We start from the raw sequence: 17,721 nt of genomic DNA, 5'->3' as shown, positions 1-17,721 counted from the left end.
GGGATTGGCACCAGTGCACCCACGACGATGAATGCATGAATGAATTTGGTGCATCTATAGATGTGTACAGTGAGTTGTTTTTCTCAAGCACACACCCCTCATACCCATTCACACACCAGGAGCAAGCAATGTGGGGCCAAGTGTCTTGCCCAAGGACACATTGGCATGCAGACTAGTGAAGCTGGGAATCAAACCCTCAACATGCCATTTGAAAGACAGACTATTTCCTTCTGTCTTTGATGGCAGCCAAGTTATCAGTCAGCAAAGCTGTGCATGGAAATGTACTGACTGATGATAATGTGTCAATCTCTTACAACCACACTTCAAAATAACTGAATAACCATTCTTTCGTGTGTTTTTTATAACTTCGAATAAAAACAAGTCTTTTTACACACACTGGTGCCTCACCACTGTAACAAAAAAACAAAAAACCTGCCCCGCGACTGCCTTTCCAGTCTCTTCCTGTCGTCACTCTCCCCCCTCCTCCCGGCCTGACGTAGAGAGGATCCTCCGCTGCCTACGGCTGTGGGCGCAGAGCAGCCGCGGGTATAAACGTCGTACCGGGACTCCTTCACGTCACTGCTTGAAGCCGCAGCCACTCGGTCACCAGAGCTGAACCTGAGCAGAGATAGCAGCAAGCAGGCACTTCCACGCCGCGCAGGCTAACTCGCTTTCGGCTTTGGTTCGAGATGGGGATTCGCAGGACCATGAAGAGCTCCAGCGCCCACAACTTTAAGAGTGAGTTTTTGCGCCATCCTGCACCTGCAGCATGAGATGCACTTTAAATCCATACAGCTTGTCGGTCACTGGTTCTTCATAAAATGTTAGTGATTTCAGTAAGAATTGCGGTGTGATTTATTGTTGTGGTTTACGCACAGTGGTTGTTACTAAAAGGGAGTGTTTAACACCCTTTTTGGCCATGGGTGAACACACTTTTTTTTTTTAAATCTTGGGGGCGCAAATGATTGTAAGGAATCAAATGTATCCCTTAATGTTGTATTATATTTATATTTCATAAAGCAGTGCCTTTATCTGCATTGGCTGTCCTTTACCATGTCTCCATCTCTTTTACGCACGGAGAAACAGGCTTGATTTACGCACGCTCTCGAAGTTTTCTCCACGACACTTCACGTGCGTCCTATCGCGCAGTTTTCCTAACATTGTCCCACGTAGCTCCAGCTCATAGTCCGACTTGTGGAGAGGTCATCCGATGGAAAATCTTGCGCACACCAGATGAATGGGAACCTCATCATTAATTAATGCATGCGCTTTTCCCGCGGTGAACACGCTTGTGTGCAGTTATCTGAGCTCTGCCAAGAAGCTTCTGCATTATTTAGAAGAACCGAAACTGATCCGGTTCTGTTTACCCGTTTTGCGTGTTTTACGCGTGCCTTCGCTCCTGTTCTCTACCGCTCAACAGAAATGCTTCCGGAAAGGGGAAAAAAGCCTGAGAACTAGAAAACCGGGTCAATTGAATGCAGTGAGGCACGTCACGTGTGATTAGTGGATTTTGCCTTTTCCATAATTATTATTATTTTGGGAGGTTTTTTTCTGAATTGCTGCGCTCCACAGTTGTGTAATCGTGCCAGAAACTGAGACCTGTGTAACATGATCAGGTGGATATTGTTGAATGAATGATTCCTATGATGTGAATTATTGATGAGCCCCATAGTTCTGGGGATTATCAACAGGTCACAGGTGCGAGCACAGCAGGGCTCACATGAATCACTGACGACAGCCATAGCTTTGGTAGACGTCCAGGAATGGCTTGTGCCAAAAATCTGACACAAAGTCTTTCATACACACGTGCACATTCACCAAAACCAGGAATATCACAATTTGCATTAATGTCCCTGCATGTGCTGCTAACTTGGATTTCATGTGTTTCCTTTATTTCTCATTAGAAATAACACATCCATCCTAACTCTCTTTCTCTCAATCTTTCTCTCTCCAGGCGGATTGTCTCTGTGGCTGATTCTGTGGCTGGTGGTGGTGAAGCCGAGCGGGGTGACCGCATGCCCCAGGCTATGTGTGTGTTACCCTACGCCCATGACGGTCAGCTGCCAGTCCCAGAACCTCACCATAGTTCCCGCTGGTGTGCCCTATGATTCTCAACGTGTTTTTCTGCAGAACAACCGCATTACAGAGCTTCGAGCAGACTCTTTTGGATTTGAAACACAGGTAAAAAAAGGAGAAAGTCTAGTACCTTTTTATATGGGGCCCATAGTATTTATACATATTCAAACACATTGTTCTTTATTTGTCTCCGCAGGTGCTGTGGCTATATGGCAACAATATCACATGGATTGAGGCCGGAGCATTCAGTAACCTCAGGGTGCTGGAGGAGCTCGATCTAGGTGACAACCCATTGCTACGACGTCTTGAAGGTGGAGCTTTCAGGGGGCTGGAGAAGCTGCAGAGCCTGCACATGCACCGCTGCAAGCTGGCTGCTCTCCCCCATGACCTCTTCCGCAAGTTGTACAGTCTGCAGTTTCTCTACCTGCAGGTAAAGCACAGAGCACACACTGAAAAACACACACACGCACTATATAAACCTAAAATCAAATGATTTCACCTAAGTAACACAGTGGGAATGCTTCACATATTTCCATATTCTTCCTGCAATGTGAATACCATCTATGTTACCAAGAGTTTGGGTCAGTGGGAAGAAGAAAGTTTAAAGTAATAAAATATTTATAATATACATATACTCAATGAAAATTTGGGTTGCTGAGAATGTTTAGCAGCTCACCATAAGATCTCAGTTGTTGCAAGTCCCTGCCAAGTGAAAGAAAGAAAGCCTTCTCACATTCATTACAGCTCCAGGTCACCACCAATTACAGTGACACTGCTTCTTTAAGTGTACATGATATATTGTAACTTCAGAGGAAGTGAGAGACTTTTTTTTCTTCATAAAATGACAAGACCTATTACATTAGCCAAAACGTTTCTCTCTTTAATCCATTGAAATCTAAAGATTACTTTTTTGAACATCTAAACTCAACATCTGTAATGTTCCCACCTGTTTTTTCCTCTTCCACTAAATCTTCTTCTATTTTGACTCTGCTTTAGGAAAATCAGCTCCACTTTCTGCAGGACGACCTGTTCTCAGACCTGGTCAACCTCAACCATCTCTTCCTCCATGGAAATCGCATCCGTGCCGTTTCTGAAAACGCATTCAGGGGCCTGGTCAACCTGGACCGCCTCCTCCTCCATGACAACCGCATCAGGCAGGTCAACCGCCGTGCTTTCCGTGACCTGGGCCGCCTGACCATCCTTTACCTGTTCAATAACTCCCTGGCTGAGCTGCCAGGCCAGGCAATGAGAGATACCCAGGGCATTCAGTTCCTCCGCCTGAATGGTAACCCTTGGTCCTGCGGGTGTGAAGCTCGTCCCCTGTGGGAGTGGTTCCGCACGGCCCGCATCTCCTCCTCTGACCTAATGTGTTCCTCCCCATCCCAACGACGTGGCCAGGACCTCAGATTCCTCCGGGAGTTGGACTTCGCCCTCTGCCCTCTGCCTGACCCTGGCTCTCTGGCCGGAACCACCACAACCACTTTCAGCACCAAGACTCGCTGGTGGTTCTCCAAGAACAAGCCTGTATCTTCGTCCAAGGCGTTGCACCAGAAGAACTCAGAGACGGGGAAGGCCTTCCCCTTCTCTGCTGGCAAGCCTCAGTACCTCCCCAAAAATGCGATAGAATCCCTCTCCTCCAAGTACGAACTGTCCGAGGATGAAGTAGCACTGCCCAAGCTTGAACCAGAAGAATACTGGGCCAACTATGGCAACGAAGACGCCTCCATCCGCTGCTTGGACCTAGAATGCTCAAGCGATGACAACACAGCATTCTCTACATCATCCTCCTCAGTCATCACCACATCCTTTCTGCACCTCCTGACCTTTTCCATAATCACATTCTCCCTCCATTTACTCTTTGGCTGAACTCCTCTCCCCCTTCACACCCTTTTCCTCCTTTGAACTCCCTACCGGCTCCTTTCCACTCCAACAAAAACCTGGATCTCAATTCCTTTCAGCTACATACCTCCTCGAGTTGCAGGGGGCACTACACTGATGCAGGACACAGGTGAGGCAGCAGGGAGCTGTTCATGAAAGAGCAGAGATCAAGTGAAGCGCACGAAGAGCAGGACAGTATTTCAGTGTCGAAGTAGCTGCTGCTCACCAGCGTGTTCAAAATCAAGGCTGAAAACTGACTGATTGTAAGAGTCAAATACCTTTAGTATTGTGAGATGACTCAGCGGGCAGATACAAAACAGACAGCTGGGTTTTTTTGATATCACAGCTGTGAACGACGCAGGCGTTGTGATGCGTCTCACAGCTAATTTCTACAACTCACTCACTCACACTCATCATTGTCATTCACTGATTGTCATTCGTTTTCATCGAGAATAAGAGTGGTATGGAACCAGAATTAAGGGGAAGAGGCTTCACAAAGAAAAGAGACAAATACCACAAATGAGGCATTCAAAGGGAGGAGTGAGAAACAAATGTGAGAAGAGTGAATTTAGATACTCATGTTACAGTAAGGCAGAAAAGAACGAGGTGATTATTATCTTCCTTCAGATTGTAAGAGAATCTTGTGTGAAGATGCCAGCAAACCACCACCCACTCATGTACATACCAGTCACTCACCATCATTGTACATACACTCTTCACCCACTGCTCTGTATTTCAGCTGTACTCTCTTAGAAAAGGGTAGCTTGTGATGATAGAGAGGTGGATTTTAAATGGAAGACAAAGACCCCTAAACCTTAACCTTTCAACTTTGTTTCTCTCTCTTAAACACACACAAAATCTTAAACACGACAAAAGAGCAGAGGAATGATGCTCACTACCAATACCAACGAGGGTTTTTGTCCTGATTCAGACTGTTGGGTTGTGTATATTGAACTTTTTTGTTGTTGTTATTGTCATTAAGGATGTGTGTAAGTGAAAATGATCTTTATGCACTAAATTTCCACTTTAATACATTAGAACCCTCTTTAAACATTTTCAAGAGAATGTGAGTGGGTGAATCGGCCTTTTCAGGTCACATTTAATAAATAAAATGTAATCACAATTTCAGTGACTTGTGTTTTTTTCATTTGATAACACCTCAATGTGTGTTTTTGGAGTGTTTTACTGAGCTTGTGTTCAACACAATGCCAGCACTGACTGTGATCTGCATTATTCATTTACGCCACATGTTCCACCTCTACACAACTGTGAATCCCTGGACATACCATGAAAGATACATTGACATTGTTAGATTCTGTATTTTTCAACATAGAGACTTGTGTTAGCACAGTGTTTTCTGCTTTTTTTAAAAAAATAAAGAAATAATTGAAATTGAAGTGAGTGGGAGTTTCTGTGTTGTTTCACTGACATATGTGCCTGCTAAGAAAATGGCCAGCAACTAACATGCACAGACACGAGTAGATGGAAGAAACATTTACCTAGCAACAAAAAAAAAAGTTGGCATTGGAAAACTTTTACAATAATCTACAAAAATTACATAAATTAAGAGAATCAAGGATGAATGTCAGCCTCAAGATGAAATAAAGATGTCATAGTGCCTCGATTCTTTAGATAAGGAGGGTGCATGGTTATGTGTGTGTTTTTATATTTGTGGCTTTGTGAGGACAGCAAATTGTACAAATCACACATGAGTGTGGACATTTTTGGCAAAGTGAGGACATTTTGACTGATCCTCACATCTTTAAATGGCTTTTTCAGGATTAAGACCTGGTTTTAGGGTTAGGGTTAAAATTGGGTTTAGTTTAAGGTTAGGTGAAAGGCTGGGTTAAGCATCTAGTTGTGATGGTTAAGGTTAAGGTAAGGGATTAGGGAATGCATTATGTCTATAAGTGTCCTCACTATGAATGAAGCGCAAACGGGAAAGGGAGGACATTTTGGATGGCCCTCGCATCTTTAAAGTGCTTTTTCAGGGTTAAGACCTGTTTTTAGGGTTAGAGGTTAGGTTTATGTGAGGGTTATTGTTAGGGCTACCGTTAGGCATTCAATTGGGATGGTTAAGGTTAGGGTAAGGGGATAGAGAATGCATTATGTCTATGAGTGTCCTCACTACTAGTATCTGTTACCTCTTTAGGACCTTTTCCACCATAAACACTGATCACTATTGATCGGTCAGGATCAATACTCCTCATGGATACCAAAACCTGGTCCTAATGAGGCTATCAAGCTATCATTTTTAACAAACTGGTTAAGTTTAGGACTAGGATTTGAATTGTGGTTAGGTTACGGTTAGGATTTGACATAATAAATTTTAATTGAGGGCAAACATATTATTTTTGGTTGTCCAAATGAATGGAAGTTAATGCAGTGTCCTAAGAAGAGTAGCTGTGGAAATGTGTGTGTTTTGTGTGAAGTGTGATAGTATGAGTGTGTGTGTGTGTGTGTTGAAGGTGACCAATCTCATTATGTGATCACTCCTCACCCCATTCTGTGTTCGCACAATGTGCAGAACACAGCTATATTGGGCAATATGGGTGGGTGGTGGTGTTGGGGTCGAATGGGGGAACATGCAAGGATGAAAATGTGACAGTGTGTCCCAGAACTCGCACACCTCCTCAACAGACTGACAGGATAACTCACACCATCATAATCACAATGATGATGATGATGATGCACGCCCTCATGTACATACACACACTCTCAAATGGTTACATGTAGAGAAGTTTGCAAGAGCGGCCTGTTTCCTCTCACAGCTTAACTTTTTTTTGCTCTAAAACTTAATTTTCTTCTCTTTGAGATGAAAACACCATCACCCCGTCATCAAGGCCACATTTATTCTTGTCCGCAGTGAACATGTTATGAACCAGTGTCAAATGGTTTGGTCGGGGTAATTGTCCCATGAAGCAACAAAGCTTAAGAAACATTTCTGAAGTTTTTGTCTTTGGAGAAAAAAGTTGCTATTTTGCAGGCAGCTATTACTCACTTATGAATGAAAAGTGTTGCACATTCTGAACATTTTGTCTCAGCTTCTGTATCCTCATACTCACACTAGTTGACCTTTGTGCCACTCCCTGCTTACAACTGTGGTAAACACATCAGTAGGAGAATCATAACCCTCTACATGTTGACTTATTGCATAATAAATTCATGATAGATTTAAAGTAAAACTGCTTTGTATGTAGTGAGCTTATGTTGGGTGACTGTGGACATTCCCTCAGCTTTTCTTGCGAGGTGAAGAACTTTGAGTAATGTACATCAAAACCTGAAATAATGGCTGAGTTTCCAAGTTTAGATCAGTGTGTGTTTGCCATTCGTGCAGCTGCCTGGTTGCTCATAGGACATGGTTACTGTTTTTTCCGGTGCAGAAGTCATTAATAGAGAGAACTCCTCTAAAGTTGTCAGACTTTTGATGATGTGCGCTCATCAAACACTCTACCCACTCATTCTCCCTCAACTCCCGATGTTATTTTTTTCTTGCCTCTCTTTTGTGTTTGCCTGCTTTTCATCCTCTGTCACTCTTTGTCTAAACGCCAATCATTCCAGCTCCTCTCTCTCTGTCACAGTCTCTCCCACATGGCTATGCCTTTCTTGGCCAAGCCTGAGTTTTGGCTCCTACGTATTTGTTTGCGTGCCATTGGCGTGTTTGCTGACGTTCACCTTCGCACATGTCTTATTTGCAGAGGATAAACAGAAGACACATACCCTGACGTCAGAGGGTTCGGGGAGGGAATGAAGAGGCTGAAAGGGGCTTTTTAGATGTATGAAATTAACTCCTTCACTGCCATAGTCCACCGAGAGTTCATCGCGAGAAAGAACAAAGCATGTCCATAACATCAGTGTGACAATGCAGTGCTGCCGTCAATATGACAACTGACCCACAGCATCCATTATTGATGAACACTCATTTACAGCATGGTTGCACTGACCAGCTCCTTTTGTCCAGTGCGTGGAAACATGAGCCTCTGAGGCAGTGAACCTCTGCTCCTGATGGCACGGCAAACAGAAGAGGGAGGAAAATGAGTCAGGCCTCACAGAGGTATCATTGGACTAAATGTATTTGAGTGGAAACAATGCGGTGATTCTCATTCAGTGACCAGAAAGGAGCCCATAATTTCAGTGTAGGTGACTGGATGAAGTCCTACCAAAAGGGCAAAAGCAGCTTTAGTGTAAAGTCTTCATAACACTTCACAAATAGGACCATGAGACCACTTTAATGCATAATGTTTTTGGCACAAAGGCGAGACGTAGAATCCATAAAGAAAGTTACACACGGAACCTTTAAGGACACAAAGTGCTCAGGAAACAGGGTTACCAGACATTTAGGAACCGGAATTGACTTATCAGATGGAGAGTCCCAAAGAAACAGGCCACAAACATATATATATATATATATATATATATATAGATCTGAATTTATGAATGAAAAGCTGCCATCTGTTGTTGTTGTTTGCTTGTGCCCACACAGAAATGTGTGCATGTGATCGTAAAAGAGAAGCGTGTGCCGTGTGGTGACAAGAGGGCACATGTGTCCGTTGGTCTGTTCATTCCTCTGAAGGTTCATACATACATGGCTAAAAATAAACCGCAACAGACTGCACACACAGATTTTGATTAGGAGATGCAATGGAGATGTGATGTGCGTGTGCTCTATTTCCGAAAAAATTAAAGATTTAATCACGAGGAGCGACCTCACAGGGTTATTGTTAGACCTGACAGCCAAGATGAGACGTGGACTTTGAGTTTGCTGGAGAGCAAAGGATGAACAGAGCACCACTTCACTCTGGGATGAGATATAATCCACGTCTGTTGGCACCGACGCAACTTGTGACGTCCTTTCTGCAATTTAAGTGCCCAAACATGTGACTGCCACCCTCCCCATGAGACACATGAGGATTTGGTAATGCTAATCCTGTCCACAATGACTTTGGAGTATTCAAATAGATCCATCTGTTGCTCTCCAGGCATTTCTCTCACTTTGTTTTTGTTTGGCTTAGCTGCTTACTCTCAGCTGTAGCTCAATGTGTATTTAAGTTTACATGAATGTGACGAAACAGAGAAAATTTATTATGTTCATGTTATGTGAAAATATGTATTTTGATAAATTTTACTTATGGCTTGTAATCTTAAAAAAGTGGCTCCACATAGTAAAAAAAAAAACAAAAAAACGTGGTTTGTATTTTAAAGCAATTGCGGATTAAAATTACTTGGAATAATAATAATGGTTCCGTCCGTCGTGACGCGCTGCCAAACCCCCCTCTCCAATGGTACAGTCCCCTGTCGCGCGAAACTTTTGTAACAGTAATGGCGTCGAAAGCAGGTGGGTGTGATTTGTTGTGTATACTGGTCGAGCACTACAATAATTTACTTTAGTTACACAGTAAAATGTTCGTTGTAGTCAGTATACAAGTACAGGGCACTTAAACTCTTTTTACAATAATTGTCACCTCATGTTTTGGTCTGTATTTTTACATAGACTGGATTAGATTTTTAGCCTTTTACAGCGTAGGTCGTCTGAATTATATACCACAGGTAATTGGTCATAGTATGTTAAGTGTGTAACTTCAGTGTGATGAAGAGTATCTCGTTGTGTTTAGTGCGACGAGGGAGGAAACGCAAAGCGGAAGTTGAGGAGGAAGAGAAGCCATGTGTAAAGGAGGAGGAGGACGACGACAACAGAGGACATGGAGAAGAAGCCCATGATGGTCAAAGGGTGGTCATTGAACACTGGTGACTAATCACTCAGTAGTTGAGCTCCCCATAATAAGTTCCTCATTCATAATTCGACATCTTTGTTATAGTTGGAAGTTTTACTTTTGTTCCCCTTCCTCTGTGTTCACTCGATGTACTACATCTGAAAACTTCCTGTATCATCTATTCATTTAGAGATTATCAAGCTGACATTAAACAAACCATACAGAACTGCATATTTTACACTGTTATAATACATTTTTAAATAATGCATATATTATGTATGGAAGAATGAGTCCCACACAGATCATTCTGTAGTTTAGACACAAATCATCATGATGCTTTCTTGTTTAAGGGTAAACAGTCACACACTCGTAATTGTGGTGAGTAAAGGAAGCTTATGCCTGCCCCGCACTAGAGGATTTTCAAATCTGACTTGATTTTGAAAATGTGGGAGACCACAGACACAACATACTTTGTTACTGATTTTCAATGTTTTAATCCTGAGAAAGCATAGACTAGATGATCCAGTAAGGACACAGGTCCACACACTTGGCAGTTAATCAAGATGCCAGGGATTTGAGATGTCTCAGAAACACACATGTATTATTGTGACTTCAGAATATGAACAGGCATGGAGGCAGACTGTTTATGGCTGAGAAGATGGAATCATCTTGGCTTACATGTTGCGGTTCAAAATTATGCAGCATCCTGGTCAACCAGCACTCATTGGTTATTTAATATTTACAGTGTGAAATCAAGAAGACTCTTATGCGTACGATGCCATTAAAATCCTGCCTGTTAACCCCTCACATTGCAGAATAGTTTGGCCAGATCATCTGTTCAAATCAGCCTAAATTTGGAAGCCACCCACGACCGATCGTGCTTATAATTGAATATTTGTCATCGGCTGCCCTGATTTCTACTTATCAGGCATAGACTAGTAGAAAGTGTGCAGCCACCACACTTCCTGTGTAGCTGTAGTAGCCCTTACAGTTCTCCACCTAATTGTTGATGGTTTATTTTTGACAGTAAGAGCTGACGAGTGTATGGGCGTAATGCCGAGGAGGTGAAATCTGCCCTCCTGGCTGCCCACCCTGGACTGTCTGTTATCCTCAACCCAGAGAAACCTCGCAGGAACAGCTTCGAGATCACTCTACGGGAGGGAGGCAAAGGTGAGGAGGATGGAAAGGGGCAAATCCAAAAATATAGCAGCCATATGGCGTCTCTAGGGGAAGACCATCATAGTCAGCGAAGTGCCACTAGTTCCACACTTGGATTTTTTTCCCTTTTTAGTGGCTGATAAAAGGATGTAGTTTACCAAAATGACAAAATCTGTATTGCAAATGTTTTTGCTTTATTTGCACGGGCTATGAAATACTCTTTTGATAAATATTCTTCGATACTTGTTGCAGTGGATTGCAAATATAAATAAACAAAACAATACCCCACATACCTTGAGTTTACAGTGCACAACCGTCCACTTTTAAAACAGTTTAGAGCAATGTCTGTGGACTCCCACAGCAAAGTGGGACGTTGTATGTGGAAAGAACAGTTAGAACATAACGGAAAAGCTTATTTCAAATGAAAAATACAGGCATGGGTCGTACATAGGAATTAGCCAGTAAACACATTTTCAACCATGAATTTAAGCCACAACAAAAAAGATATGTTTCAGTTTTTAACTTTTCACGTGTGCTGTAAATCTGGGATGTGTCAACTATGTAAGTGAAGAAGCTAAAACGCAAAGCTTATACTTGGCCAGATTCATTATTTCTGCTCGCTCATTAAATCCTGTCAATGACACAGTCAACAGGAGGCATTTGTTTACCAGGAGAGTAGAGCAGCAGCCAGAGACTTAACATTCTCACTAAGTATACATCTTGTTATAATTGGACACAGGGCCTGAAGTTAACTTTTTTGACCACCAGCCACTATGGCAGGTGGATTTTGAAATGTAAACGTTAAAAAACCACACGTGGCGGATATGTCAACAACAACAGTTGCTCTATACTCATTGGCTATTAGTAGATCAGCTGTTTTTACTCCACGCATGAACATGGTGCATGAGAAGTGATAAGCAATTTAAATAATGAATTGTGATTAACACATTAACACTGACAGTCTTAGTCCTAGTCCTAAATGTAAGATGATTATGTTATTTTGCTCCAGAGTTAGTTAAACACAGTTTTAAGCGTTTTACTCTCAAAGTTCTTGTAACAAAAGAAACATACCTGTGATGCTGTTCCTACAAATGACCGATTTCTCTGATCTTTCAAGAAACCTCTCTGTGGACTGGGATAAAGAAAGGTCCGCCGCGTAAGCTCAAGTTTCCTCAACCTGGTGATGTTGTCGCTGCTCTTCAGGAGGCTCTGAAGTCTGAGTAGATGTCCAGTGGAAGGTGTGTGATAAAGATTTTTGTGATAACATTGGAAAAAAAAGTACAGCACAGACTCACAGCGGCAGTTCATAGAATTGCAGAATTAAATAAAGCTTTACTTTCAAACAAGTATTCAACATACATTGAAAATAAAATGGTTATACTATTAGTGTAAAATCCATGCCAAGTTTTTTAAATGTATTTTTTTTGGTTGTACACGGCATCATGTCAAAATCTGTAAGTTCACAGACAAACAGACATCACCTGCAAACGGGTACCTATGAACCCTGATCTGGCTTGTGTTTTCTCTGCCGAGTGTGGTTGCTGGATGCATTAGTGACATCTTACTAGCATGACGCACTATAGGTCACAAATAATTTCATTGAAAAAGGACACAACACTCCTTTTGTGCTAACACTGTTTAGAAAACAAAAACTCACGAAATCCTCTCTCTGTTGTGTGTTTTTATTTTAAAAATGAAAAAATTTGGAATGTTAAGATACAAATATTCTTGCCTTGCATGCAGGATTTCATTATATGTGGCTCATGGAAGCAGAATGATGAGGAGCGACCAAGGAGAAGTTCTCAGTCCCTCCTCTGATGATCCAAGCTCCAACAGCTCACATCATCTTGACACACAGTGACACCTAGTGGAGCCTCTCTGACACAAACCCTTTTCTCAGTTGAACAGACATGCTGCTGTTTTTTTGTTCATCTATTTCCTGATGGTTGATGTGCTTTTATGTCTGTTTTTGGTAAATAAAGTTAAGTCATTTCTGTTCATTTTCTTCTAAAGTATGTCAAACTGACCCTGTGCAAAGAGACTTATTCAATTTCTATATTCTGTGGTTTCATGACTGAACTCGATTACAGTGGGTCCCAGGAACAGAAGCAGTTAGGCAGTTGTGGATACAATTTCTAAGCATAGTTATCTCTATTAATTCAAAGAGCAGTCTGTCGATCCGATCTGTAGTTTTTCTTTTCTAATCATTTCCAGCAGGCTGTACATTGAGAGGTACAATGCTGCCCTCCACTGTTCAAAGTTCTTGATCACAGTTTAAGTTCTCCATTCTTATCCTCATCTTGTCCCTTCTTGATTCTTCGTCACTCTCAAAGCTTTCTTCAAAGTTGTGTTCTGTAGTTCTTCAATGCAATTTCCTCCTCATCTTTTTAAAATAAATACAGAAAATAAAAAGGTTCTGTTGCCTTGTATTCTTCAATATGGACCAGTTGCATGAAGAAATGTTAAACTGCCTTGTTGGCAAGGTGATGAGCATGTTTGTCTCTGGATGTCCTCACTAGCACAGACCATCTGGGTGTTTTCCCAGCATTTTCAGATATCTGGCTAATCCACAATGCCTCATTCTCAGTCGGCCAAACCCTTTACCTGCTCTTAAAATTCACTGAAATTCACTTCAGTGCAGAAGAAGAATGGGGCAATCATACAACTGCTTTGTAACATATATCTATGTTTTGTAATACCACCGCCACCACCAACCAACCCTGTTAATTTAGGGAAAAACATGGGGAAAACTGCCAGTCAATGTCTGATCAGACTTTGGTTAAATAAAGTTATTCAAAAATGAAGGGGCCGTTGCAGGACGTGACGTTATCGTCACGTGGTCATCCACAGCAGCGTTTGTTTGAGTTGCTAACGGATTCTTCTTTCTACAATTACAGTTGATATAAGTCCGTAAGTACCATTCATTCGAATAATAATTTCATGGAGACTCGCTTGAAAATACTCGAGCAGTTCACACTGATAATGGGGGCGTTTGTAGACCGCAGTCCCTCCTTTGCCGCTAGAATTAATATGGCTAAGTTAGCATGCGAACTGCTAGCGTGTTCGCTTACAGTGACTAGTGATCTAAAATAAAGGTAATTTATTTGTTATTTAAACCCAAAAGCCACTTTATTCGTTACACCTTACTAGCAATGGGTTTGAACCAGAACCACTTAGTTAAACCATCATTTATTCTAGGAAAGTGACCGAGTATTGAGCTACAGCAGTGCCCTGAGTTTGAATTCAGAGTAAACAGAAACGTGTGCATATCAAAGATAGTAAGTCAAAATCAACTATAAAAATAATGAACAGCAACTATGTCTAAAATAAGCTACCTCGTAAATGTTTAAAAATGAGTGAATCATGGGAGTTTTCAAGATGTAAAGTGTTGTAAATGTGTTTGATGAAAAGCGGACAGTAGGGATGGGAATCACAGAATCTAGAATCTAGGGTGGGCCCTACAGGACAGAATTTTTTTCACGCTACCCCTGACTTGAAGAATACCATTGAGAGCCTGATCATATTTATTTATGTATGTATAATGTATAAAACACTATATGATTTGTCCCTCCCTGTCTCACACACTCCCCTTGACACCTCAGCGTGGCCCCCCAGGGGGGCCCGCCCCACTATTTGAGAAGTACTGGTCTAACTGAAGAAAACAAAATGTCCTTCAGCCAAGTAACAGCCACAGTTTCCCTCATTCATTTGAGCAGCAGCACCACAAAGGAGACATCAAGTTGCAACACCCGGTGAATGAAACTAGCAGGACTTTTTATTTTAGAGCTCCTTAATTTGTTAATTAAATTATCGAAATATGCCCTGTCGTATTGATTATCGTATTGCACGAGGAAAGAACATGACATATCACCAAATCAATATTTTGACCCACCCCTATCGGACAGACAGATGTTCCTTGAATTAATAGAAATGGGCAGTTGATCTAATAAATTGGTAGCTGAATGTAGAAGTTAACAACCCAAAGAGATATTAGAAACAACATGACAACAGAAGAAAGGAATTGCAATAACAGTACTGAAGTCTTTTTTTAATGCACATTTTTTTTCTTGATTTAATTTTTCAGTCATGGCAACTGAGGGTGTGGAAAAAGTGAGTGAAGATGCTCCAGCAACCGGGAAGGTCAGCACCAGATTTGACCTGGAGAAAGAGACGGAACTTAGGTTTGAGGTGGAGGCAGGAGAAGCAGTAGAACAAGTTGACCTGGAGCTCCTCACAGGAATGGCTGAGGTGTTTGGGTCAGAGCTGAACCGCAACAAAAAGTACGTATTTGGAGCGGGCTCAAAGATTGCAGTTTTCACCTGGCAAGGATGCAGTGTCAACCTTTATGGAAAACCAGAGGTGAGCATCAGTAGGAGGGACCAAAGAGCCTAAATTGACTCCTTAATGTTTTAGTTTATGGCACATAGTATCACATTTATACCTGTGTAACTTGCTGTGTGAATGACCAGCTTTTCTCTCTCATCATCACAGGTGGCTTATGTGTCCAAGGATACTCCCATGCTGCTTTATCTGAACACACATGCTGCGCTGGAACAGATGAGGAAACAAGCAGAGCGTGAGAATGAGCGGGGGCCAAGGGTAGGTTTAACAAAAGAAAAAAGATTCATTCATAATATGATTTATTCAAAATATTAAGGAACCTTTATGTAAGAATTGTAATTTCTCGTAAATAGTTGTTGCATTGTCCTTCAGGTGATGGTAGTGGGACCCACAGACGTAGGGAAGTCAACAGTGTGTCGAATGCTGTTAAATTATTCTGTAAGGTTGGGCAGGAGGCCAACGCTAGTGGAACTGGATGTGGGACAGAGTGGGGTAAGATTATTTGCATTTTTTTGTGAAGAATTCATGCAAAATGTGTTTTATGATATTCCTCCTCTTGGTCAAGTTGTTTCATAAAGTTGTGGATAATAACTAATATTCAGATCTCAGTGATGTAATGCATAGGGAACATTGTGCTCCTTCAGGTGTCTGTACCTGGGACAGTGTCTGCACTGTGCATCGAGCGTCCAGCAGATGTGGAGGAGGGTTTCTCAGTCCAGGCTCCTTTGGTCTACCACTTTGGCTCTACTACCCCAGGAACCAACATCAAACTTTACAACAAGGTGAAAAGAAAGATATTATCTTGTAACATACGAGTATGATGTCAGAAAACCTCAATTCAAAACAAATTTTGTCTGCATTGTCATCAGCTCACTGTAATTTTTTCTTTTCTCATGATTTTAAGCTGACGTCATGCTTAGCCGAGGTGTTTTCCCAGCGCTGTGAGGTGAACAGGAAGGCTAGTGTTGGAGGATGTATCATTAACACCTGTGGCTGGGTGAAAGGCTCTGGATACCAGGCTCTGGTCCATTGTGCCTCTGCCTTTCAGGTGGATGTGGTGCTTGTGCTGGATCACGAGAGGCTGTACAATGAACTCAAACGTGACCTCCCTCACTTTGTGCGGGTTGTGCTCCTACCCAAGTCCGGGGGGGTGGTGGAACGGTCCAAAGAGTGCCGGCGGGACACCCGGGATGAGAAGATCCGAGAGTATTTCTATGGCTTCCGAGGACTGTCCTACTACCCTTTTTCCTATGAGGTTCGTTTCTCGGATGTTCGCATCTATAAGATTGGCGCACCGTCCATCCCAGACTCATGCTTGCCACTAGGAATGTCTCAGGATGACACACAACTAAAGCTGGTGCCTGTGACACCAGGAAGAGACCTCACGTATCATGTGCTAAGTGTGAGCAGTGCTGAGGACGGAGAGGAAGGGGCTAGAAAGGGCATCGTGGAGAGTCCTGTGTGTGGCTTTATTGTAGTGACAAATGTGGACACACAAACTCAGGTAATGAAAGTGCTGTCCCCAGCACCCAGACCACTGCCCAGACACACTCTGCTTATCATGGACATCCGTTTCATGGACATGAAATAAAAGGAAAACCCTTAAGAGAAAGACAATTCGTCAAAAAAGAATCATGGCTAAATGGAACTGGACACTTTTGTAATTAAGCCCTGTTTTGTAAACAAAACAGTACAGAGACAATTTGTGAGAAATAATGTTTTATCTTTGGAGTAAGTATTTTCTTGATCTATTTTGTAAACATTTTTGTTTTCATGAGCAATAAATCTTTTAATTAAATGCCCTGTGTTCTCCTATTCTATATAAAATGAGATATTCTTTTATTCGTCCCACCATGGGATTTGTTGTTTCAGCAATTCTATAATGACCACACAGTATTATCACTCCAGTATCACTTTTACTGGAACACATCCAGAAATGCATGAATGCAGTTTGAAAATTATTTTTTCAGAAAAAAAACAGCTTATACAGTGACAAGTGACAAGTTTTTAGTGTGACCATCCTTACACTTGAACAATAGCATGACCCTGGCTCTCTCTCCTGAAGTGGATTCCTAATTCATGTTACTGGTAAAACCTGTATTTGTATTATTATTATTTGATGTTGAGAAATATCCACTGTGAAAAAGTTATATTATACCAGGTTCATTCAAGACATGAATGTGATTTGACATGATTATATGAATTAAACTAATTTACAGCTTACTAATATATAATAGCAACTTTCAGTCACATCATTATTATCCAGATGCCAATGACTTTTTCCCAGTGCTGTAAATGTTTATTTCACAGTTACACAGTTTAAGAGATGGGAAAACACACATTTTCTGCTTGTTTCTCATACAAATGAATTGAAAGGAACGTCAGACACAAACGTTGTTGGTGGGTCTGTAATTACTTTACCACTTTCTCTTTGAATTTTTTGAAGTAATTTAATTTAAATGATTCATTTGCATACTTGCGCATTTAAAGTGTGAAATTAATATTATTATTTTTTTCAAATTGACCATCAATATAGTTTTTGTAAAGACTATTTTTT

The 17,721-nt window shown here is 41.7% G+C and overlaps 3 protein-coding genes across 3 annotated transcripts; all 3 read left to right on the top strand.

The window, feature by feature from the left end:
- The first annotated feature begins 592 nt into the window (after nucleotides 1-592).
- LOC131472591 (reticulon-4 receptor-like 2) lies at nucleotides 593-5,307 on the top strand. The gene is made up of 4 exons (XM_058649931.1): nucleotides 593-738; nucleotides 1,955-2,181; nucleotides 2,273-2,506; nucleotides 3,073-5,307. Exons 1-4 carry the CDS (start codon nucleotides 690-692, stop codon nucleotides 3,940-3,942), a joined length of 1,380 nt encoding a protein of 459 aa, XP_058505914.1. The 5' UTR covers nucleotides 593-689; the 3' UTR covers nucleotides 3,943-5,307.
- A 3,909-nt stretch (nucleotides 5,308-9,216) lies between these two features.
- selenoh (selenoprotein H) lies at nucleotides 9,217-12,823 on the top strand. The gene is made up of 5 exons (XM_058650597.1): nucleotides 9,217-9,289; nucleotides 9,567-9,699; nucleotides 10,693-10,835; nucleotides 11,941-12,061; nucleotides 12,567-12,823. Exons 1-4 carry the CDS (start codon nucleotides 9,274-9,276, stop codon nucleotides 12,045-12,047), a joined length of 399 nt encoding a protein of 132 aa, XP_058506580.1. The 5' UTR covers nucleotides 9,217-9,273; the 3' UTR covers nucleotides 12,048-12,061; nucleotides 12,567-12,823.
- Nucleotides 12,824-13,635: 812 nt separating this feature from the next.
- On the top strand, nucleotides 13,636-16,962 carry clp1 (cleavage factor polyribonucleotide kinase subunit 1). The gene is made up of 6 exons (XM_058650596.1): nucleotides 13,636-13,733; nucleotides 14,908-15,182; nucleotides 15,315-15,422; nucleotides 15,537-15,656; nucleotides 15,809-15,946; nucleotides 16,069-16,962. Exons 2-6 carry the CDS (start codon nucleotides 14,910-14,912, stop codon nucleotides 16,753-16,755), a joined length of 1,326 nt encoding a protein of 441 aa, XP_058506579.1. The 5' UTR covers nucleotides 13,636-13,733; nucleotides 14,908-14,909; the 3' UTR covers nucleotides 16,756-16,962.
- The last annotated feature ends 759 nt before the right edge of the window (nucleotides 16,963-17,721 follow it).

The sequence above is a fragment of the Solea solea genome, chromosome 14, assembly GCF_958295425.1.
Source record: "Solea solea chromosome 14, fSolSol10.1, whole genome shotgun sequence".
NCBI classification, from domain to species: domain Eukaryota; kingdom Metazoa; phylum Chordata; class Actinopteri; order Pleuronectiformes; family Soleidae; genus Solea; species Solea solea.
Note: the sequence above shows the minus strand (reverse complement) of the source record. Positions and strands in the feature narration are given on the sequence as shown.